The 25,800-nt window shown below is 37.4% G+C and overlaps 1 protein-coding gene across 2 annotated transcripts in view; it reads right to left on the bottom strand.

Moving 5' to 3' along the window:
* Positions 1 to 1,957: 1,957 nt before the first annotated feature.
* Positions 1,958 to 25,800, bottom strand: part of TMPRSS11A (transmembrane serine protease 11A) — a 47,380-nt gene continuing 23,537 nt past the window's right edge. Inside the window, exons 5-10 of one of the 2 annotated variants that reach the window (XM_037042047.1) lie at positions 24,544 to 24,704; positions 17,653 to 17,691; positions 15,376 to 15,547; positions 9,859 to 10,118; positions 6,489 to 6,631; positions 1,958 to 4,635 (exon numbers count right to left, since the gene is read on the bottom strand). In XM_037042047.1, the coding sequence (XP_036897942.1) occupies positions 4,423 to 4,635; positions 6,489 to 6,631; positions 9,859 to 10,118; positions 15,376 to 15,547; positions 17,653 to 17,691; positions 24,544 to 24,704 (988 nt within the window). In that variant the 3' untranslated portion in view covers positions 1,958 to 4,422. The remainder of the gene's footprint in view (positions 4,636 to 6,488; positions 6,632 to 9,858; positions 10,119 to 15,375; positions 15,548 to 17,652; positions 17,692 to 24,543; positions 24,705 to 25,800) is intronic. The other variant, XM_037042058.1, reaches the window with a different exon arrangement.

Raw genomic sequence — 25,800 nt, 5'->3', positions numbered from 1 at the left:
ATAAATTTAAAAAAATAAATTTAAATAGAAATAAATTTTAAAAAAATTATTTATTTATTTATTTAGAAATAAATAAATAAATAAATTATTTATTTCTAAATAATTATTTATTTATTTATCTATTTCTAGAGGAAGGGAAGGAGAAGGAGGGGAGAAACAGCAATGTGTGGTTGCCTCTCACACACCCTCAACTGGGGATGTGGCCTACAACCCAGGCATGTGCCCTGACGGGGAGTCAAACTAGCAACCCTTTGGTTTGCAGGTCTGCATTTAATCCACTGAACCATACCAGCCAGGGCCTACATCAAGCATACTTTTAAGGTTTAGAAATATTTCTTTGAGGGGAACCAGCACCATGGATCAGTGTGCCTCGATATTCATGGTAACTGTACTGGTTCCTTCCGGTGTGGTATGTTCACAGGAGTAGAGAGTCAAAACTGCCAGACATGTCCTCCAGTCCTGGAAGCCAGGTGACCAGGAAGAGGTAAAAGAAATGTTTCCTAGGGCAATGTAAAAAAACAGAATGTGCATGTCACTGAGCCTCCAGGTTCCAGCTAAAGCAGATGACCCCTCAAGAGACAGCAGGAGAACTCATGTGGATGATAATGCCTAGCTGAATGCTAGAGCCTCCTGAGATGGCTTTGGGAGGTGCACAGTGCAGCTGATACTGCGTGGGCAGTGACCACATAACTCAGACAGGGTGGTACTCAACCAAGTGCTTTTTGTATGCTATGATAGGTACTCTGGTTGATCACTGTAGCCCTGCAAATATTCTGCAGATTTTACAGGGATTTGCAATGACCTTGCACATTACTTAAGATCATCTAGTATGCCCAAACCCAGAACACCTATTTCAAGGCTAAGGACAGGTTAGGGTAACCTGGGGTACTGCTGTTTGTGTGTCTTTCCTGAGTCTTGATGCTTATGGTTTATTTTTTATAACCTCACTAACACTGACAAAACACTGTCCTAGAGGTCTCCCCCACCCCCTGAAGTTGTTAGTCCCCGCACTCACCATCAGTTTCTGTGGAATTTTGAGTTACATAATATTCAGCTATTTATCCAGAAAAAATACTTTTAGTTCTCATTCTCTGCATAAATCTATTGATAAAAAGGTTCAAGTTCATAATTAGGAAATTATTTTATATTTTCTGTTAAGAATGTAGTTCAGCCACAAAGAACTCTTCAGCGGTAGAATAATTCCCTTATACTAACTTCTTGTACTGCTTTATCCAGAACTCAGTATTCCCCTATATTCTGCCACTTCTCCAGGGGTCTTCAAAGCTTTGGTGGCTTTTAAAAAAAACATAGACTTTATATTTAGAACAACTTTAGATTCACAAAAAAATTGAGTATACAGTACAAAGAGCTCTCATACACCTACACTCTGCCACACACACAGCCTCCTCAGCTATCAACATCTCCCACCAGAGTGGTACTTTTATTTTTTTTTACAACTGGTGGACCTGCATTGACACATCATTATAACCTAACATCCAACGTTTATATTAGGATTCACTATTGGTATTAACACTCTATGGGTCTGGATGACCATTATTGTGTCATACAGAATAGTTTTACTACCTAATAATCCTTTCCGCTCCATCTATGCATCCCTCTCTTGCTCACAGTCCCTGATTATCGCCGATCTTTTTACAGTTTTCATAGTTTTGTCTTTTCCAGAATGTCATGTGGTTGGAATCATACAGTATGTAGCTTTTTCAGATTGTAGCTTCTTTCAGTTAGTAATTGCATGTAAATTTAATCTATGTCTTTTCATGCCTTGATAACTTTTTTAAATCACTGAGTAATATCCTATTGTCTAGATGAACCAGTTTATTTATCCATTCACCTCCTGAAGGACATATTGATTGCTTCCTAGTTTGGGAAATATATGAATAAAGCTGCTATAAACATTTGTGTGCATGTCTTTGTATAGAAATAAGTTTTCAACTCATTTGGGTGTATACCCAAATAGGAGCACAGTTGCTATTTTATTTAGGAACATGACAATGAATGTTCGGTTTGATTAGGAGACTGTAGTTTTTGAATAATCAATATCAAAATGGGAAGTATCTATTGAATTTCTGGAAAAAATCAAATGCAAACATCACTTCTCAGTAGGAGACAGGCTTAGTCCTTAGGGGATATTTCCCAATGTACGGAAATATTTTGGGTTATCACAGTTTGGAGGGGAGGAATGTGTTACAGGTATCTAGTAAGCAGAGGTCAGGGGGTTGCTAAATATTCTACACTGCATGGGACAGCCCTTCACAACAGTTATCCAGAACAAAATGTGAAAACCACCAAGAAGATTGCTGTTTCAGAGTGACCCCAGCTAGTTATTAAAAGAAATGCAATCCTTAAGAGCTGTTGAAAGAAAGATTCGTGCTATGACCTAATACCGACTCAGTGACATTCTTTACAGGATGCTCCAACCACTGGCTTTATTGTTCAATTTGAAATGAGATATCAATATTTGCTCACATGTGACACAGAATGAAATGCTGCACCAAACAGTTTACAAATACAAAGTTTATAACTCTAAGATCATTCTGAATGTCAACATTAAAAGTCAGAATTATGTACCACCAAAATATAAAATAATTTGTGTGGCTGCATATATTTTTTATGTATAAAGAAGCAATTTTGACTTGAAGTGAGTTCAGAAAATTGACAACAAGCTGCTTAAGTGAATTCCATGATTTAAATTTATTTTCTTAAGAGTACCAGAATTTAAAACAGAATCAATAATAGCACTTGCTGTAATTTTTATAGATCTGATGGTTCAATAACTATAGGCAATCAGAAAGATACTTTGTAAGGAAAAGGACATGTAAAGTTGGTACCCAGGTCTGCAGCTCATGCAGGACACAGGCTACTTTCACTAAGTCATTCGTGCTTCCTGGCTCCAGTTCTCCAACATGTGTGTTGGCCTGAATGACTTGTATAATCTTTTCTAAATTTTAAACTTCTATGAGTCTAAGTTATGGATCAATTATTTTTGTGTGTGGGTAAATTGTAAATTTCCTTTTCATTATTTTAGGATTATATTTATGTCTTCTCAGTAGCACATGAGGGGAAATTGTTATAAAGCAACTCAATTTTCCAGTGCTTTGGCTTATGTGGACTGCATGAATGACTGACACCCCACCTGCAGAGCTGAAAAGTTTGGCCAGCATTGTCATACACAGCGAGTTTCCACACAGCCTTCATTTAATTGCACGATGGAACAACTGTGCCTGACTGTGCTAATGTCTTCATGATACACTTTACTTAGGAGGTATAGTTGTTCTTTCAGATCACTTTGTTCATGTTCTGGGTAGTAGGTCCTCAAAATTTATTTTTATTTAACATTTTTAACTAGGGTTTCATGGTTGCAGTAGTCAGCCTATTGCCACAAGCTCTAGGGAGTAATCAGCTGCAGCAATACAAAGGAACTTTTTTATCTAGAGGGACAATGCTCTTTGATTCTTCAATGTATTGGCAAATTCTCATTTTTTTCTAGGCATTTAACCTTTAATAGTATACCAAGTCACCTCCTGGTGGTCCGAACACATAAATGCATCTATAAAATGTCAAAATTTTGGCCTCTGTTTAGGGACTGCCCATGAAGTTACTATCACCTTCTCCAAAATTGTTTGCAACAAAAATACATTTTTGACTAGTTAGTTAATTTATACACTCATTCATTACTCAGGCTTTCTCTGAGTGTATCTGTAGGGTGGCGATATTTGTGTGTGTGTATGTTTTTAAAAAGTCACCAAAAATAAGGGAGGTTAGAACTGAAAGAAGAGTTTAGAAGGTCTCTGGCTTAATTTATCACAATGTTTTTTCCCCCAGATATAACTTTCTTTTATAAGGACCATCCAATGACACTATAAGTAAAAAATTTATTTTCTTACAGTGGAAAATCTCTTTGGAAAATCTCTCTGGAATAGTGAGAAAAAAGTGTTTGTGAGCTCTGGAGATTATATAGGGGTGGGCAAAAGTAGGTTTATGGTTGTTTGTATGTAAGATAATATAATAATTAATAAATAATAAACTCTATGTTTCCTATACTCATAACTGTAAATCCACTTTTGTCCATCCCTATATAAAAATTTTCTGAACTCTTGAGAGTTTAAAACGTTGCTCACCTAAGGTGACACCCTGGACAAATCTCATGGATTATCCACAAAACATTGCATTCCTCCTCTTTCATACTCCCACTTGTATGATTTAAAGAGCTCGGTATCTGCTGTGTTTTTCAAATCAGGCTAACTGACTCACTACTTTACAAATTTAAATCCTTTGTGAACTGGCTATGGTTTATTAGTTCATTAAAGTGACTGTAAAATAAATCCTGTCCTGTATCTTGTGTTTCTAGATCCAGTCATTAATCTCGCTCCATTAAACTACATCCCCTGAATACGTGGACTCTCACACAGGCATGGCCTGCACACAGCTCTCCATCTCTAACTTGCACAGTGACTTAGAGGCCTGTTTTGAAGCAATCCAGTGTCGGTAATATGCCACCATCGTGTAGACACCGGGTTTGTTCCTTTGGCCACAGTTATCTCCCCAGCTCACAATTCCAATGAGATACCAGGTATCTTTAAGATCTTTTATGACCAAAGGTCCCCCAGAATCACCCTGAAAAGAAAAAAGAAAGAAGAGAAAGAAAATTAGACTTGTTATGTAATATTTTCTGATGAACTATATATTGTTATGTAATATTTTCTGATGAACTATGTATTTTATTATTAAATATATGTATAGATTACCAATTATAGGATAATTAATTGAAACATGGATTTTAAAAGTTATAAAAGTCTTTAAAAGCCTATGAAATTTCCATTTTTACATTTTATTTTTCAGCTTCATAGATACAGAATTGACAGATAAAATTATATATATTTAAAGTGAACAGCACGATGATTTGACATACTATACTTTGTGAAATGATTGGCACCATGAGGTTAACACATTCATCCCTGACATAGTTACCTTGGCGGGGAGGAGGGTGAGATGCTTCAGGTCTACTCTTAGCAAATGTTAAGTATGTAGAACAGAAAGTCAAGGGGATGTCATTGTTCTTCTGACTCTGAGCAGGGTGCTTAGACTTCTCCGTTCTCAGACAGACTAAGCCGCATACCATGGACCCAGTTGCAATCAGTGTGTTCTTGTCTTGGGCCCCTGTGTCTGAGTTCCCTCCTCAATAACTTTCCCATTTTTTCTATGACTCCAGCTTTGTCTTATTACTCACTTGCACAGTCATGGGTTAGGAATCTTACCTCTGCTTCTCAGTTCAGGAAAGTCTCTTCATGACCACCAGTCCTTCCTGAGACTTATCACTAACCTCACCATTTGCCCAGATTGCTGCATCCTGTCTGCTCCTAAACTCCCGGCGCTACCTGCCCCTGTCTGTCAGGCATACACCTCTCAGGATTCTCTGAATCCTAGCTGCCTTCCTCCATGTTCTTAAAAACTGAGGCTAGATATGTGTCAGATCCTGCTCTTGACCAGTCTATGTGCTACATCTCTATGTGCTACATATGTGCTACACATGTGCTACATAGAGATGTAGGTGGCATACCTTTTCCCGACAGAGGTTGACCATGTAATCTGTGGGACTCAGGGAAGGGCATGCGCCACCTGATATCAGTACCATTCGAATCATTTCCGCAGGTAGAATCACCTCCTTGGTGTTTTCAAGAGCCTCATATTGTAAGGCAAGTACCTCTAAGAAGAAATGCACTTTATGCCTTGTTAGAACATACACATGCAGGACAGATACCGGATGACAAAGGAGGACATGGTGGAGCTCCAGAGTCACAATCTGCCTTAGTGTTTGCAACTTCTCCCCACTTCTTTGGCTGATGTGGGAGCAAATTTGCCAGCAAGTCCCCCTGTCCACCATGAATGAGAATGAAACTACCAAGACATGATCTGCTTGGGGAGGTGAGGTGGGGCTCCCTCAAATATGAATTGTAATTTCACACCTTCGTAATTGTGGCTATGCTCTTTCTCTTTTCTGTAATGTTCTTTTCTTATTCTATAACTGGGCAAGTACTATTTATCCTTCAGGCCACATATAAACGTGATCCCTCTGTTAACTTGCTATGAAATGTTCCCTTCAAGCTGGAAATATTTTCTCTTCATTGTCATTTATGACATGACATCATAGTTCATTGTTCATGATTGTTTCCTTTCCAAATGTGAGCCCTTTAATAAAATGAAGTTTTATGAATCTTTGAACTTCTGGTATTAAGAAAATTTAATTTTATGGTTAGTTTGTTTGATAGCATCAATGGAGCTCTGCTCATTTCATTTTGTTTAACAAAACATTAAAAATATGATATGTATGTTGTGAAATTTGCATTTAGAAACTTTTGAACTCACAAGGCATCTGTATTTTACACTAGTATAAAGAACATAGAATATTCATTAAGCCAGATAAAAAACTTTTGAGCCAATGATATTACAAGCAACCCCTCCCCACTTACCCTGCAGGCATCATAAATGCCTTCCAGGTATCCAGCACAAAACATCCCAAACTTTATGTCGCTGCCGTACACTTGTGGTTGCTTGCATACATCATCACTTATGATCTTGAGTCTGGCTTCTCGGAGGTCATTTTGAGATTCCCCTTAAGAACAAAGTGATTTTAGCATTTATGATCAGCATCCCTCACTAGAATGAAGTGTGCAGACTCTTTTAGAATCTTTCCTATATGAAATTTGTCAACACAGCATGAGGCTGTAAGCAATGTCCAGAGGGGATATATTTTGTTTTAAATCTGGCACATTTAAATGATTTTTATCCTCATCACATTTTTATAAATACCTATAACTGTTTTGTTTCTTTTGCTGGAAAATCTTTGTACCTTTATGATAAAAATAATCAATTTATATATTTAGGAAGGCATTCATATTTAAAAACAGAGTTTGTGTTTGTAGGTCTTCATAGTTTTCTCCCTTGGCTTGATAAAATAACTGTAATACTATGTATATTTATTTTATTCTTTACATTTTATGAAGAACTTTCACACACAAAATAGCATTTAAAGACAATGATTTCATGTTTTCTGTATTGTAAGCTTGGGGCTCCAGGTTATAGACTAGGTGTTGTAGAAACCAGTATTATGGCAGGAAGGCAATTGCCTGCGGTACAAACAAGGACTATCACAAGTGTTCGCTAATGCTCTACATCAAACCTCGTCCTTGTTGGGAAACTGACACTGTAATAGACAGGATTCAGTGATGATGCCCACGATTCCTTTGTGATCTCCTTCCCCTTACTTGGAATATAATGGATGTCATTCTTATGATTATGTTATTAGGAATACATGATAGAATTTTTTAGATGTAATTAAGATAAATTCCATGACGTGGAATTTTGACATGAGTTCTTCAAAAAGGAGATTATCCACAGTGGGCCTGGCCTAATCAGGTGAACTTTTTTTAAAAGCATTTAGGCCTTTTCTACATTTAAAGATTTTTTTCTAATGACATTGAAGAAGCAAGCTGCCGCAAGTTCTCCAGCTGCAAGAAACTGAACTCCAACAACCAGTAAGCTTGTTAGAGAACCTAGAGCTGCAGATGAGACCTCAACCCCAGTCAATACCTTAATTACTATTTAAATAAATCCTGGATCTCCCTGAACTATTTCTCAACTATTGTGGGGGTACTGGATAACATTTCTCACAAAATATAAATATTTTTAAAAGAATTAGCTTTTTATTTCATTATTTTTTTATTTTTTCTTGCTTTTGTTTTTATTAATTTCTAATTCTTATTATTTCCTTCCTTCTGCTTGTTTTAGGTTTACTTTGCTGCTCTTTTCTAGTAACTTGAAGTGGGAACTTAGATTATTGATTTGAGAACTTTCAGCTGTTCTACTTTACATATTTGCTGTAATTTTTTTCTCTACACTTTTAGCTGCATTCTGCATATATTGATATGTTGTTTTTTATTTTAATCCAGTTTTATGTATACTTAAGTTTTTCTTCAAGACTTCCTGTCTGCATTATGAATTATTTAGAAGTGTGTTGTTTAATTCCTAAGCATTTGGAGACTTTCCTGTTATCTTTCTGTTACTGGTTTCTAGTTTGATTCCATTATGATCAGAAAGCATACTATGTACAATTTTAATTTTTTTAAATTTGTGGAGGGTTGTTTTATGGACCTAAATATGGTCTATCTTGGTGAATGTCCATAGGTGCTTGAAAAACTGGGTCTTCTGTTGTTTGGTATAGAATTCTACATGTGTCAGTTAAATCGTATTGCTGCTTAAAAAGTATTATGCCAGGTATAGTTCTGTGCCAGCCTCAAACTCCAGACCAGGAACATTTCATCCCACCAGCCAATGGGAACCAGGGATGCCCCTCCCATCATCATCAGAGAAGCAGAGCCTGCAGACCCTGTCTTAGGGTGAAACCTATCAGGTAGAGTGCAGACACTGGGCGTCAGGCCTACAGCTCTACTCAGTCGCCCCTGGAACTGTTACGAAACTGGATAATAATTTCTGTGGTTGGTGATATGACCTTAAAGAAGGCAACACACTTCTCAGCTTGTATTACATGAAATGAAAGCACCCGGGGCATCTCTTCTCGCCACTTTAGTGAAAGGTATTCCTAGTTCTTAACAGAGACTGAGAAGTAAGGGTTTGTTCTTTGGAATTTAAATTGTGTAGAGGTCTGTGAATGGATTTTGCCATTCTCAGAAAACCTTTTTTTCTCAAGCTCACAGTTAAAGAAACACTCTTGCTATTGTATGTGTATATGTCTGCACCAGATTTCAGAATCCAAAGTTATGTCTTACTAAATAGGCCCAAAAACATTTTAAAATAAAATCATTTTTATTCTTAGGAGATTAGTTAGCATTGTCAACTTAAACCACCTTAGAGAGGGCAATAGAAGCTCTTATCAGAGACGACTTATCTCGGGAATACACAGTATTCTTATTCCTGATCACTCTGAAATTAGCCTCTTCTGAAGCAGATTTTGCTGCAAATGGAGATTGTAGCTAAGCAATGGAAAATTTTGTAAGGTCACTGAGGAAAGTGAAAGTCTGTGATGGAAAAGTGAGAGGAGGAGATGGAAAGGATAAAGAGGGCTCACAGAGATGAGGCTCAGTGTGAGGGAGTGTTGGAGTGAAGGTGGACATGAGGATTACAACACAGCCGATGTGTACCTGGCATTGCATAGAGAATAGCACGTTGAAATAGAGTTTGGTGTAACTGAAGGAACATTTTTTATGACTTTTAAAGCCCACCCTTTTAGAATTGCCTCTCCCCCATTCCATGTGATTCTGACCAGGCTGCCAATCACAGACCTACCTTTCTTGGTATAGGTCTAGGTTGAGTATCTATCTGAGTTAGGTAGCCAATGCCAGTACTCCTGCATACGAACTGGGCCAAAAGAGATCTTTCAGGGAGTAACATAGATTCTGGCGAAGAGAGAGATGTGTTCTTCCCTCAGGATCTTGTAGGTGAAGACAGTATGAACCCTGAGCTGTTGATGGCCACCTTGGAACTAGAATCCCTCCATAGGAAAAGAAAAACAGAGCCAGGCAATGCAATGATGTAAAAATGTAGAGCCCGATGACATCATGAGTCCTGAAGCCAGCTGTATCTGAAGCCAGACTAAACTTATTTCTTGATTCCCAAATTACAAGAGCAACATTTGCCATTTTATCATTATTCTTTGCCTTAGCTAATCTGATTTGAGTTTCTTTCACTTGCAAGACAGGAGCCCTAACTAATCCAACCAACTTGTGTGGAAATGGCTAGCAGGATAACACTGATGGAGAAATTAAATCCCACTGCTCTAAACGAGGCTTAGTACTACTCTGTGATCCTTTTTGAGATACTCACCACCATAGTAAAGTGCTCCAAATCCTGTGATATAGACAGTTGAATTTGGTCGGAAGGACGCAGAGGCTTCTGGCAAACAAACCCGGCGGACATCATCAGTAAAGGCAACTCTGGGAGAGAACTGCACGACAGCAATGTCATACTCTCTTGCTGGGGTGTGATACCTCTCATGGACAATAATTCTTCTGACATTTCTTTTCATCAATGGAGGATTGATTGTTGTTCCAAAGCTAACAGTCCACTGGCGTGGATGTGCATTACTGGAAAAGATGAGAAATTAACAGACTATAAGCTGCACAAAAATAATTGCATGTATGGTAACAAAAAATACTATACTGAAAATACTCAGTTGCAATAATCACTTTCTTTGACGATTTAAATATAGTCCACTGCTATTATTTTAAAAGACAAAACATACAAACAAACAAACAAAAAAACATATACAAACAGCATCTTACAGCTGAAGCTAATACAGAATTATTAAATTTTAGAACTGTAAAGCACATACAATATCATTCATTTATCTCTTCATCAAATATTTATTGAACATCTATGTGCTGAGCACTATTCCAAGTGCTGAAGATGAAATGGTGACCAAGGAAGAAAAGTTCTCTGAGGGGAGAGTATCACTTTCTTGTGAAAGAAAAGAATGAAATCAACAAATCAATAAATAACCAAACAGTGATAAGGACTATGAGTAAAATAAAATAGAGCAATAGAATAGAGTACCAGGAAATAGATAAGGAAGGTTCTGTTAAAATATGACAATTAGGTTGATGAAGAGTCAGCTGTGAGAAGGTGGGAAGACAAGTTTCCAGACAAACTTCCCATTTTCCACCAGATGTGCTACAGCTCAGGGTGCAAAGGAAGAGTGGTGGGGGATGAGGTTGGAGAGGTGGGCAGGAACCAGAGTATAGAGTGTCTGATAGGTCATGAACAAAGTGCCTGGCCTTTATTCAAGTGACATAGGAATTCACTGGATGATTTTAAGATGACAGTACTTCAGTCTCATTTATATTTTTAAAAACTCATATTGGTTCTTTCTGGAGAATAAATTGTTGGAGAGTAAGAGTGGATAAGGTAAAAGGTTAAGTGAGAGATGGTTAATTGTGCATGACCTTAGCTTTTGAGCTTCAGCAACTGGTGGATAATGGTACAGATAGGGATTGGAAAGGTCATCTAGTAATGACAGATGATCTATTAAGGAAAATAAGGCCTAGATGGGCTATGCTATTTGCCTAGAATCATATGTCTATTTCTCTTTCTGTTCTTCTCCTTATAGACATGGTCCCTCATCCAAATCTATTTATTAATTATAAGATAAATGTTCCTTAATTAATTAATTGAGCATTATCCACAAGGGATAAGCAAAGAGACCAATACTGCCCATATAGAGACTTGTTTCTCAACCTAATTATTTCTTAATAGGTACTGTCATTGAAAGAAGTGTTTGTTACAAGCATATCAGTGGAGCTTAAGTCCAAAATGACAGCTGATGGGATTATTATTTTTACTTTTGAAGCAACTTAAAGTTTTATTTTTATGCATAATTTTGATGTGCAAACATACTAATGAGTAAAGTTAAATAAAATTTGTTTATAAACAATTGTTTAAGTAGCAGAAACACATTGACATTATTTATTTATAAATCAGTCTTTTTCAAGATTTATTGGTGCAAATCTGTCTTCTCAACTTAATTGTGTCTAGATGAACCACACATAAATTAGGTATTTTGAACTTGAAACAGAAAAAAGCAGAATTGTATTTACTCAGATAGGAGTGATCATTCTAACACTTTCCAACAATGGCTTGACACTATTTAATACAGGTTGTGTTCACCACATATGTAGATTACAAACCAGAAAAAAATAGCTGACATGAGAGATGCTAAGTGAAGATTATGAATAAACTTAAACATTTTTAAATCTGGGCCCAGATCTATAAGATGCAATTTACTGGTGAAAAATGTAAAAATAGTAATTTATTTCCCCAAATAAATTATAAGAAATTCAAAGTGGTGACACTTGGTTTGAAAACAATCCCTATAAAAAGGGTATGAGAATTTTGTTGATTATAGCTTTTAAAAAGTGTATAATGATGTTCCTTAAAGGATTAACTCAATGTTATACTACAATAATATCAAAATCATCTGAGTATAAAAGACCACACCAAGTCATTTAGTTTTCTCACGGAGCCAACGTCTGAGAGATGAGGCTCTCAATGAGGAAGACAGATTCCGTGTTCCAGTCTACCACCTCCTAACATTGTGGCTTTGGGCAGATTACTTAGCTTTCCTTGTTTCCTTCAGTGAAAAAGGGCTTGCTAAGCAAGGTTTACCAAGTGGGGTGGGTGCAAGAATCACATAAAACAAACCTTAGCACACTGGGGCTTACAGAAATAACAGTTTTTATGAGAACACTCTCAAGAGGTGATTGTGCTTGAGCCCTTCTGCAGTCGGGGCACTTTTGCCCGAGGGTCCCTTTATTTACATTGGAGTTACTTCTGTCTTTGAGTGTCTGTGACTATTGGCAAGTTCTTACTTGATTATCTAATTCTTTTCCACAAGAAAATATCTCAGATATGTCAATATAATTATGTATCATCTCTGCCAGAGCTTTCTCAGGATAAAATGGTCTTCTAGAACATTTTCTCAAGCTTTAATGTATAAACAAATAACATGGGAAGCTTATTAAATAGCAGCTCCTGATTCTGTAGGCTGGAGATAGGGCTTGAGATTCCTGCATTTTTAAACCGAATTTATTGGGGTGATATTGGTGCAAAAAATTATACAGGTTTCAACTGTACAATCCAATAATGCATCAACTGCACACTGCGTTATGTGCCCATTACCCACAGCAAAGTCTCTTTCCATCCCCATCACCTACCTTTGCCCACCCCCACCTAGCCCACACCTCACCATCCCCATCTCCCTCTGGCTATCACCACACTGTTGCATGTATCTATATGTGTGTGTATGTAACATATTTATTTGCTTAACCCCTTCACATTTCATCCAGTCCTCCAACACCCCTGGTTTCTGACAGTTGTCCGTCTGTTGCATTTATCCATGCCTCTGTTTCTATTTTGTTCATCAATTTATTTTCATTAAATTCCACATATATGTGGAATCATATGGTATTTGTCTTTTTCTGACTGGTTTATTTCACTGAGCATAATCTTACATTTTTAACTAATTTCCTAGTTGTGTCAATGCTGCATGTCTGTGAAGTATGCTTTGAGTGTCAAGGCCATATGGTTATCCCAGCAACTTTCTTTACCACCCAGTACTCTCCTCTATGCTAAGAGCACTTCATTTTGTCAAGTTCTCATTAGGTGTATTATCCAGGACAGAATTTGCCATTCTAGGCAGGATCTGACCAACAAAGAGTCTGACATCTCATTTATTCTAGGTACTACACTTATTTTAATGTAATCTAAATCACAATGTAGTTTTGTGAACAGCCTAGTAGTCTACCTTTCAACAAAAAGTTCTGAGCAATTTTCACACATTAAAGCATGTATCTGCTTTCTGTACTGATGCACTTGGATTTTACAATTTAAGTTAGAGCCTTACATATATACCTACTAAATGTCATCATTTACTTCTTGCTTATTACTCTAACATAAAGTTCTTGGAAATTTCCTTTGTCAAACCCACACATTTGTTTTTCCTTTCCCATGCATGTTATCAGCTACTTTGTTGGGGATTACTTCCACATCACCTGCCAAGCCTACAAAATATACTGTGTTGGATAGGCTGCAGGATTGAGGTCTTTGATGAGCCAGAAGAAAATATCCTTAGTCTTTCCATAGCAATTCTTAACCATCATCATTTGATAAGAATTGTTTAGTTACTGAGCTACCTATTACCCTTACATTCCACTTATTTAAATTCTCCAGAGGACTTTTTACTTTACTTTTGTCATTATATTACCTATCTTGAGAAGTATGTTTAGTTCTTGGAAGCATGTTTTAAGGGACACTGACAAAATCAAGAACATTCAGAAAAAAAGCGGGATGGTAGGATACGGGCAAGTTGATGCTGTGAAATAGAGTAGTAATGTTTATTTTCACATATGCTTTAGATAGTCCCACTAATTTTGTAACATTTGGCCTAAAAATAGAAATGTAGGAATAGCTGTTCTATGGATGAAAGAACAAATATCAGTGAATAGAAGTTATCAGAGTGCAGATTTGGTCATTGGTGTTATAGACCTTTGCAAAAGCAGAACCATCTACCACAAAACTGGCTAAGTTTGGAGCAGTATGCTCTCCATCACTTTGAGATATTCAGTCCTAAACTAGGTACCTGCATAAAGGATTTCTGTGCTTTCTAACCTATTGGCCTATTGAGTTCTCATGTCTTTTGAAGTTCAAGGATCCAAGTCTCTAAAAAGATTTAGACTCATAGGAAAGTAGAATTTACTATAGTATCAAAAGTCAAGGTTTTAGGCCTCCAGAGGAACATGAGTCCATCTATGTTTAATACACTATGATTTAACAACTTATCCAAGACCACAGAGATCAGGCAAAGCTCTCCTGCTGTCTGGGACAATCAATGTTTTGCTCACTAAGTCCCCCTGCCACCTGCTTTACAGAAAGACCAGGGACCCCTGTTATCTCCATGATATTTGGTACTGGAGAAAGGTCATAAAGTGAACCTACTTCGAAAGAAATCCAAAATTTAAAATATAACAGTAATAAAAAGGTGACTGGTTATTTTTTGAAAAACAAAACTAAAATTATGAAAAATTATTTTAGCTTATATTTAGAGAATGTATATTGTAACTATGCTCAGAAAGTGTAAAGAATTACTAACTGTTCGTCTGAAACAATCGTATGATAACAGAAATGCTATCTTTCCTCCCAGTTTGTCTTTTGCAGCACCATGGTCCAGAGGGCACTGAATTATATGAAGGTCTCATTGGGTGGCCCACGGGTGTCTTAATCCTTAGTTACTCAGAGGGATCTTTTTTGAAGTATCTGTTCTTATCATCTTGGTAATTTTCTCATTTTGGTTGTGAAGTGCTATAATTCCATCAGTTCTTCATATCAGTGCTGTAAAATTTCATTTGATCATTTCCCTATTATCACGGTTACCAACATCTATTGAAGATTTTGATTCCACTTTGTAATTAATTTGTTTATTTGTGGTCAGCATGAGTTTAGTCCAAGTCATTGGCAGAAACAGACACTGGTATCAAGAGGAGAGGATTGTTTGAGAAAGTACTTATTATATATGTTAATAGTAAATTGTGCTAGGATGACTTTTGCTTCTTTACACAATTTCTTTAAAACTCTGTGAACACTAGGATAATGACTACTACACCTGCCCCTCCAACTTTCCAAACAAGTATGCAAGTGTAACATTATTTTAGAAAATAACCTGAAGGCAGTTTCTTGTTTTACCTCAGTAATATTTGGAAGTATTATTTATTAGTCAGAACATAATAAAACTCAGAAGTTGGTTTTTGTTTTTTAGCAGTAGTGGGGTCTAAGTTAAGGTCCATAACTTACTTCTTAAAGCAGTGTGCTGCAGTGATGAGCCATGTATTACTAATCAAAGTGGCCCCACACTGATGGACATTATCACGCTGAAGGGAAGCTTGCCACGGCCAGGCAGCTTTGGCCGCAACATCTCCAGACATTATCCTGTTGACAGTTAATGGAACAGCTCGTTTACCACAGCCTGAAAGAGATGAGATCATTAAGTTACAGAAATGTCTCTATAGTTTTTAATACAAAGAACATAATGGAGTATTACGATGCAATATTTGCAACTATTGTTATTTAAATGTGTTCAATATTAATAGCCATCCTCTGTATTTAATAGTATGCTGATGTTTTGCTCTCTCCCTGCACTTATAGATGTAGCTATATATTGCCTACCGAAGCTATGTACAGCCACAAAGGGTTGACACACTACAAAGTGTGTATCCTAAGACTTTGTGATATCAATTATCTATATGTCCTGGAAGCTAATATAAGATCATAGTTTTCCAGTTTTAGGTGATTCAATAGTGTTACTTTGACATGAACTTTTCACAAGAGAGCTGACCAGACAAGTAACTGCCTATTTGTTGGAACTTCTTCTCCTGTATGTTTTTCTGAGTCATTAGTTCAAAAAGTGTGCATGAGTGAATGTACCATGATCAGTCTCTCACTCTCCAGGATAAAGGGTCCCATGTCTCCACATAAGACTGTATTCACTATTGGTGGGAATAAATATGTATTCTATTATGTGCACCAGATCAGAGATTGGTTTGCTCTTTAGGGTTCCTGCTATGAATTAAACCTTTTTAAAGTATGGTGTTAACAAAGAAAATATAGTAGCTTCGATTCTTGAACCTACTAATTAGGTATCAAAACATTTTATTTTACTAGTATTGATTACACTTCAACTGTGGCCAGTCATTTTAGACATATCCATCACTCTGCCATTACTCAAGTTTACAGTACCATTTTTCTCATCTGGAAGATAACAATAGCTTCCCAGTTTATCTCCCTGACTCTAGTCTTGTTCCTCCAATCTGTTCTCCACACTGAAAACTTCGTGATCTTTACAATACAAATGAAACCCTCCAGTGATTTCTCACTGCTCGTCAAATAAAGTTGAAATGCTACAGCATGGTCTGGTCTTTGGTCATCATTCATCATGCTTTTTTCTGATACCCTCAACCCCCATTCTATGTTCCAGCCACACTGGAACAATTATGAGTAATGACCATGTACTTTCCTTTCAGAAGACATTTTTACATACTACTTCCCCTGCCCAGGACAGCCATCTTACTTGTCACCTGACACATGGCATCTCCTCTTTGCTGTCTCAAGTCCCTTTCTGACTGGACAAGATGGTTAGCTGACTGTGATTCACTGTCATAGCCATGTGGACATTCTCTGTCATAGCATTTATCCTAATATTTTAAGATTTCCTGATTTATTTATGTCTTTCCCTACCTTGAAATTCTCAATTTTAGAAGTAGAATCATGTCATCCGCCAATGGTATTTACTTTCTGGAACTTGGTATTTGTTGAATGAATGAATGAATGAATATGTATAGTGTGGTGTGTTTGTAAGATACATAGGTGAAATCATAAAGACCTTTGCTCATATTCATCATCACTTTTATAAAATCGTTCAGAATTTTGACCAAAATGATATAAAGAAAGTGGAGCTACTGCTCACCATGAAGGTGAGATATACTAAGCAAGTTTTATAGGTCAGTCACAGATAGGGACCGATCTCCCCACGTATCACTTTCTCATTATTTTATTTGAGATAAATAAAATTATTTTATTTGAGATTTTATTTATTTTCTCATTATTTTATTTTCTGCTTTTTCAGCAGAAAGCACATTTTAATAGCATTTAAAAAATTTAGTAAAGCAAAGACATTTATTCCAAACCAGAAATATATGTAACTTACTCAAATTGTTCCAAAATTTCAACCATATGAAATATTTTTATTTCTTACTTTATTTTTATTATTGACACTGTTATAGATGTTCTCATCACTTTCCCCCTTTGCCTACCTCTACTTTGCTCCTGCAACCCCCTTCTCTCTGGCCTTCACCACACCATTGCCTGTGTATATGGGTTATGCATATATTAAACTATTTTTTGAACATGAGAAAAGATCTGTCTCAGAGTAAAGGAAAAGTATTTCTATATTGTCCAATTTTATTTTCTCCCAAAGAAAAGTTGGACATAGATGGGAAATTGTAAGGTAATATTTGAAGATATCCTTACTGATATAGAAAATCGAACTTGTTTTTATAAGCTAACTAGACTTACATGCTTGGACAGTTAACTTCCCTGTTGATGAGCTCATTGCTGAAAAACAAAATAGAACAAAGAATAATAATTTGATATCCTCTTGATTGGCCTTCATAACCTGAATTATCAGAGAATATTGACCATATGTAGATTCTAGACAGTTGAACACACTCATCAGTCAGGAGAATGGCTATCTGATATAATAGGATATGGGCATAATTTTTATAGAGACATGTAAGCAACCTCCAATTAGGTGTCTAACACCTCAAGCAGTGGGTGATTAAAGCACAAATAGTGGATAATTAAAATTCACAAATAGTTTTTGAACAGTGGTTTTCCAGCGGTGCATAATAAAGCCTCTGGATTTTGCCTCAGAAGACAGAGAAAGTGAGGAAAGAGGGAACAAGTAGATGGGATTTTGAGGCTCGAACCCAGACTTAATCAGGACAGGTCTGCTTTAACCTCTTCTATTTAAGAGTTCATATAAGCTTTTCTTTGGTGAACGCATTTAGGAATTTTTAAAAAACTGTAAAAACTCTGACAAAAGTTGATTAAAACACAATCTTTAAATTATCAAAATGTTTTTTTCTGAAGAATGAACTATTGTGTTTTCTTATCCATCATCTGCTGAATATATTGGCAATGGTCAATTATTGAATATACTAAGATTAAATTCTATTAATTTCCAACAAAGTTAAGAATCTGATAAAGAAAACATGAACACTTAAATTGGGAGACTTCCAGTCAAGATGGTGGTATAAATAAACATGTTTTGCCTTCTCGCACAACCANTCTTGATTGGCCTTCATAACCTGAATTATCAGAGAATATTGACCATATGTAGATTCTAGACAGTTGAACACACTCATCAGTCAGGAGAATGGCTATCTGATATAATAGGATATGGGCATAATTTTTATAGAGACATGTAAGCAACCTCCAATTAGGTGTCTAACACCTCAAGCAGTGGGTGATTAAAGCACAAATAGTGGATAATTAAAATTCACAAATAGTTTTTGAACAGTGGTTTTCCAGCGGTGCATAATAAAGCCTCTGGATTTTGCCTCAGAAGACAGAGAAAGTGAGGAAAGAGGGAACAAGTAGATGGGATTTTGAGGCTCGAACCCAGACTTAATCAGGACAGGTCTGCTTTAACCTCTTCTATTTAAGAGTTCATATAAGCTTTTCTTTGGTGAACGCATTTAGGAATTTTTAAAAAACTGTAAAAACTCTGACAAAAGTTGATTAAAACACAATCTTTAAATTATCAAAATGTTTTTTTCTGAAGAATGAACTATTGTGTTTTCTTATCCATCATCTGCTGAATATATTGGCAATGGTCAATTATTGAATATACTAAGATTAAATTCTATTAATTTCCAACAAAGTTAAGAATCTGATAAAGAAAACATGAACACTTAAATTGGGAGACTTCCAGTCAAGATGGTGGTATAAATAAACATGTTTTGCCTTCTCGCACAACCAAATCAAAATTACAAATAAATTATAGAACAACCATCACCCTGAACAGTCAGAAATCGAGTTGAATGGAAGTCTGACAACTATGGAATTAAAGAAACTACATCCATCCAGACTGGTAGAGGGGATAGAGACGTGGAACGAGTAGTCCCACATCCACATGCACTGGATAGAAGTATAGGAGGGATATCTCAGGAATAAGGAGTCCCAGACCCACACCAGGCCACCCTGCCCAGGGTGCCAGAAAGATAAGTTCCCATAACTCTGGCTGTAAAAACCACTGGGACTCAGCCAGTGGAAGAAACTTCTGGAGTCTGAAGCAGTTCCTCTTAAAGAACCAACATACCATATTTACTCAGACTCACTCCCTCTGAGCACCAGTATCAGAGAGGTAGCTTGAAAGGCACCAGTGGCATACAGGGAGGAACTGATGTGTCTGGCATCAAGGCAAGAGCTGGGGATAGCTTGCTCCCAGACAGGAAGTTAGTCAGAGGCCATTGTTGGTTTTCTGAACCCTCCCCCCACAGAGCCACAAAGCCGGCAGCCTGGTACCATATCACAGGATCCATCAGCTTGGCTAACACTGTTTGACCTACCCTGGAGATCACCTGAGACTCCATCCCACCCAACTTGTCGGTCCACCCAACTTATGGGTTCACCCAAGCAACTTTTCACATGAATGGCTCATGCTTCACAATTTCCAAAGTCATCTGAAACAAGCAGCAGTCAGCCTTCTTAAGTTCCTAGCTAGCTCAATGGGTACATATTGCTAAGTGGGCCCAGCTTGGGTACTAGCAGCAGCCAGCCTAGATTCACAGCTTGGATTTCTCTGGGAATCTCCAAGCACAGCATAACTAGCAGTCATCTCAGATTGCTTTATAACTCAGGCAGGGTGGCCCTGAGAAGAACACAGGTGGCAGCTGATGTTGACCTGCACAATCTGGGAAACACTAGGGCCTATGCACCCAGTGGACAGCTACAGACCACAATGGAGAACCATCACCCTGCATCTGCACAGCTGATATTCCACAGAGGGCAGGAGGTTCATGGTCAGTGGTCACAGCTAGTCCTTGCAACTGAGTGGCCTGGGTAAATTGCTCCTATTGACCTGCAAGAGCAATCAAGAGGAGAGTGTACTCAGCCCACACAAAGGGTACATCTTGATTACCCAGCTTGGGTGACATGGGAGTCTGTGCCACTGGATCCTACAGGACACCAACTACATTAGGCTATGCTACCAAGAGAGGGAGTCATAGCAGCTCTACCTAATACATAGAAACAAACAAAGGGAGGCTGCCAAAATGAGGAGACAAAGAAATGTGGCCCAAATGAACAACAAATCAAAACTCCAGAAAAAAAACTAAACAAGATGGAGATTAGTAATCTATCAGACGCAAGGTTCAAAACATTGGTTATAAGGATGCTCAGGGAACTTAGTGAGGACCTCACCAGCATAAAAAAGATCCAGTCAGAAATGAAGGGTACGCTAATTGAAATAAAGAACAATTTACAGGGAAACAACAGTAGAATGGATAAAACTGAAAATCAGATCAATGGTTTGGGCTATAAGGGAGCAAAAAACAATCTATCCGAACAACAAGAAGGAAAAAGAACCCCCCAAAATGATAGCATGAACAGCCTCTGGGACAACCTCAGGCATTCTAACATTTGCATCACAGGGGTACCAGAAGGAGAAAAGAAAGAGCAAAAAAATGGAAATCTATTTGAAAAAATAATGAAAGAAAACTTCCTTAATTTGGTAAAGGAAATAGACATGCATTTCCAGGAAACACTGAGAGTCATAAACAAGATGGATGCACAGAAACCCACTCTAAGACACATCATAAATAAAATGCCAAAGGTTAGAGCTAAAGAGAGAATCTTAAAAAGAGCAAGAGAAAAGCAATTGGTTACCTACAGAAGAATTTCCATAAGACTGTCAGCTAATTTCTCAAGAGGAACTTTGCAGGCTAGAAGGGATTGGCAAGAAATATTCAGTCATGAAGTACAGGGACCTACAACCTAGATTGCTCTACCCAGCAAAGCTATTATTTTGAATTGAAGTGCTGATAAAGACTTTCCTCGACAAGAAAAAACTAAAGGAGTTAAATATCACCAAACCATTATTATATGAAATGTTAAAGGGACTTACTTAAGAAAAAGAAGATCTAAACTATGAAAAATAAAATGGCAATACATACCTGTCTATCAATAATTGAATCTGAAAAACAACCTAAGTGTACAAAAAGAACAGAGTCATGGATAGGAAAAGAGTTTTGATGGTTGCCATATGGGAGGGAGATATGGGGGACTGGGTGAAGAGGTGGGGGATTAAAGAGTACAAATAAGTAGTTACAGAATAGCCACAGGGATGTAAAGTACAATACAGGAAATGGAATAGCCAAAGTCCTTATATGCATGACCCATGGACATGAACAATGGTGTGGGGATTGCCTGTGGGAGCGAGGGGTTCTGTGTGGAGGGGAGCAACAGGAGAAATTAGGACAACTGTAATAACATAATAAGATAAACCTTTAAAAAGGAAAAAAAACTTAAGTTGATAGAAGATTGCCAAAAACTATGTTAATTTTCAAGATAAAATTACTTACTGAGCAGAATGAACATAAACTGTTTTACAGATTTCTACCAGTGGCATGTTTCTTAGACTCCTGTTCTCTGCATCTAACTTCTCATTGTGTAAAGTAAGAATTTTTTTCTACTTACCTCTACCAATCCCATTTGTGAAACTAGTGATGGTAAACTCTGCAAAGTAGGGGTTTTGAAAATATTAATTTCAAAGTAGCCTTAAAGGCATGCCCAAGTCATTCACTGGTAAAGAAATAATCTCTCAGGACAGATTCTCAATGCTTACTGTATGGAAAGTACTCATTTTTCTGTCAAATGTAGTTTTTAGGAAATTTCTAGTTTTACTTAAAAAACCCTAATTTAATATGTTCAATATTAGTAGTGAACTAGAATGGAAAATGGTATAATATTAGATTCTTCAGTTAAAACTTCTTCAGCTTAGTTTGAGCAAGATGCAAATATCCCCTTTCCAGGAATGATATTGGGCTAAGTGTAATGGTTGTAAGTGTAACTAGGTTTTTAAGGGTTGAAGTTTTAGGGAGAATGACCACACCTGGAGGCAAACTACCTACACACAACTAACTAGTTATCGAAGGTTTCTAATTTTGACCAATCTTTTGACTTTTCACATCCAGGAGTGCAAAGAAACATAACACCCTAGTCTTGAAAGTAACGCTCCAACACGTTTCTGAGGTGGGAGTAATGCAGTTAGTATCAAGGGCTATATACACTACTGGTGACGTGATGGGAACCGGAGCCCCCACACTGCATGTAGGCAGTGAGCTGCTCTTTCACAGCCTTGGCCATGTTTGCAACACAAAGATGTTGATTTCGGCTTTGCTTTGACACACCGCATCTCATGAAGGACCCACACCACACAGTTATTTGTCAGAACAAAACACATACTTCACAAATCATGGCCAAATCTCGGGCAGCAGTTTTCTGTTCACTGGGAGTCCCCAGAAATTGTGTTCTTAGAGAGCAATGGTTTTGCCTATAAGAACTGTCTTGAAGTTTCTTACTGAGCTTTCCACTAAACGGGCCTTTCCGAAGTACTAGGAAACACTGCTATTTTTACATTTAGAGATTTGGAAACCTTCAAGGTTCTAGCTTTTTCTGTGCTACCAGTCAATCACTCACATTAATGCTTTCAGATTTCCAAAGAGTATGTACTATTTACGGCCCTACTTTTCAAGCGGCAATATGTTCCATATTATAGAGATTTTTCTACATTCTTATGGTATTTCTATGATATCAGGAAAGATAAACACTATCACTGCAATTTTATAGATGATAATGTGGAAAAAATGAAGGGAAGGGCATGGCCCAATTACTTGGGTGGTCCTGCAGTGACTCAGTGGAACTGGAATTAGAATTAGTCAGGTAACTCTTAAATCAGGTTCCCCATCAGCACATCCTGTCCTTTAATCTGCTACAGTCATTAAAATAAACTGCAGCTCACAGACTCAGCCTGTGAGAAACAAAAACTCCAGACAGTCCAGGACCGTTCCATGCCTTATTTCAGGCCTCAGATAGCTCAGGCTTTTAGATTCCTGGCAAACTAACTGGCTATTGGAAATTAAATAGAACATACCAGGTAACTTATCAGGATTGCCACTATTTCATAACCTGGATTCATTTATTTTCCCACTTAACAAAGACTGTAGATTAAGCCCTTGACAGGTTCTCCCCTCTCGGGTTGGGAGAGGTCCCCAGTTTATTCCCTGAGGAGCTGCCTCTCTGCCACAGCAGCAAGCTCTTGCCCATCCCATTCCCTCAGATTTTCACTTCCTGGTGACGTTCCTCTTCAAGAGTCAGCCAGACCCTTCCAAGGGCAGGGCAGCCTGTTTCACACGTGATATTAGTCACTCTGGTTCTGTTCTGCGACTCCAAGGATGGTGTCCTTAGGAATTTGTAGGGGAAATCTGCACTCTCTGCCGTAAGCAGAGGTTTGTGGAAGCAGCTTAATGCGTGAGGGTAAACAGGGTTCTGTCTAACTGGACTCCTCAGAGTTTTGACTGTGCTAATGTGGGAATGCCTTTCCAAGAGATGAATCTTAGATAGAATTTCCAACATGTGTTTGGCCACAGAGCCTTTGAAATGGAGACGCTCAATAAACGAGAGACCTACATTTGAATCTTGTCTCTTTTTAAAAATTAGAGTCTTAAAGTTTCTTAGCTCTTCTTTCACATCTATAAAAGAAAATTCGCCTCCTTCATAGAAATCCAGAAATTAGATGCTGCATATAAAAGGCATAGACAGGGCCCTGATAAAGGTTGATTCTCTTTTTTAGAGAAGTGATAGTGATATCGTGGCCATAATTTTTTAGGTTAGTGATTTTACTCATTACTTATAGAATGGCTTTAGGGGCTCCAAAATTAACTTAGCATTTTTCCAAATGCCCATAGGAATAAAGAAAACAAAAACTCTATAATTTTGCTATTTAGAAGAATTTCTCTATACACAATACAAAAAAATTATTCATATTTTTAAAAGGCAAAACATGAGTTTGTGTTTCAAGAAGGTGTCACCCAGAAAAGCAGTTGTTACTAAATGCTTAGATTTTCACTTAGTCGTGGAGGCAGTGGCTGGGTCAGATTAATTAACTCTCTGTTCATGGGAGCAGCACCAGTCAATTTCTACAGGAAAAACCACTTGACCACTGACCTCAGACATCCTTTCACTAGAGAATCATAAAACCTTGAAATTTTACTTTTTTAACTTGAATTTTGTATCTATATTCTAACTATTATTTGGCATAGCAATATGGCATGAAAATTAAAGATTAGCCATAAAATGAACTTAATAGAGACTCTCAAATCACATCGGAAGGTACCTACTTACCGTTAACTTCGATTGATGAGGCGTCTATTGACAAGGCTCTCGTCTGCCTGATCTTCTGGTTTAAGATGCTGTGGATTTCCTTCTTCCTTACTGCCCTTTGCTCAGCAGAGGGGAACTGGAACACCATAACGACATCTGCTTTCACACCACCTTCCTCTGGACTGTGACACACGAGAGAGAGAGAATTATTTCAAGAATATACCTGACGTCATCAGACACTTTTTTCCTGGCTTTTCCTCCCCTGAACTATGCCCCACTTGCTGGAGATGTCCCCTGCCAACCCTCTCCCACTGATCCTTTTTTCACATGTGACTCTCTGACCCATGGCCATTCCATATGCTCTCTCTTCAAGTTTTCCTTATGTGTCAAGCACATTTTGCCCACTAATTTGAAGTCTTGTTATAGCTGTTAAGTAAGACTCAGTCATCAAAAAATTACCATTAAGATCAGAAACTCTGAGAATTGGAAGAAACTGGTGATCTCTTTGGCTCATGTATCTGATGCCAGAATTACCTCTACAGATTCTAGGACAAGTGGCCCTCTAACCCCAGCTCAGCCATTAAAATAATGGGAGGTTTACTCCCCTAAAGAGGCTATTTCTCTGTGGTCAGCTCTGATTTTAAGAGAGTTCAATCCGAGTTGAAATATATCTCCCTATGTCGTCCCTTCCTTAAGCTTAGGTCTCCCAGGTGAGACATGTATAAAACATCAATCCCTTTCCACATAAAATATTTAAAGATAGTGATATTTTGGTCCCCACGTCTTGTCCAGATTAAACATATCCAATTTCTTGAACTTTAAAAAATATATAAATAGGTTCAAGTCCATCTACCTGTGGGACTGAATTTTTATATTCTCTTAAAGTAGGAAAACAAAACAGTTAAATGTCTTTTTAAAGTTAAAATGTGTTCTTTGATCTGCCATGTCTCTTATTTGTACACTTCGTAAGATTCAAGCTCTAAAAAAATATGAATGGCCTTCTTTCTGGAATCTTTTGACTACAAAAAGGAACTCATATCAGTTCTGGGGCATTTTTATATATTGTGATGCATTTGGGCTCTGGAATATGGAGACATAAATAATCAGAATTTTATGTCAAATCGACAAATATAGGACCAAGTGATTTTCTCCATTTTATCCCAGGGAACACACTGTTTACAAGGTGGCACTTCTCTGGACTCCCACAAAAATTCACTGATGACGGCTACAAATTCATAGGAGTCCATAAGATTATGATAATGTTGTTAGAATATTATG

This window comes from Sturnira hondurensis, unplaced genomic scaffold (assembly GCF_014824575.4).
Source record: "Sturnira hondurensis isolate 20B ecotype Veracruz unplaced genomic scaffold, ASM1482457v3 Scaffold0000566, whole genome shotgun sequence".
NCBI classification, from domain to species: domain Eukaryota; kingdom Metazoa; phylum Chordata; class Mammalia; order Chiroptera; family Phyllostomidae; genus Sturnira; species Sturnira hondurensis.
Note: the sequence above shows the minus strand (reverse complement) of the source record. Positions and strands in the feature narration are given on the sequence as shown.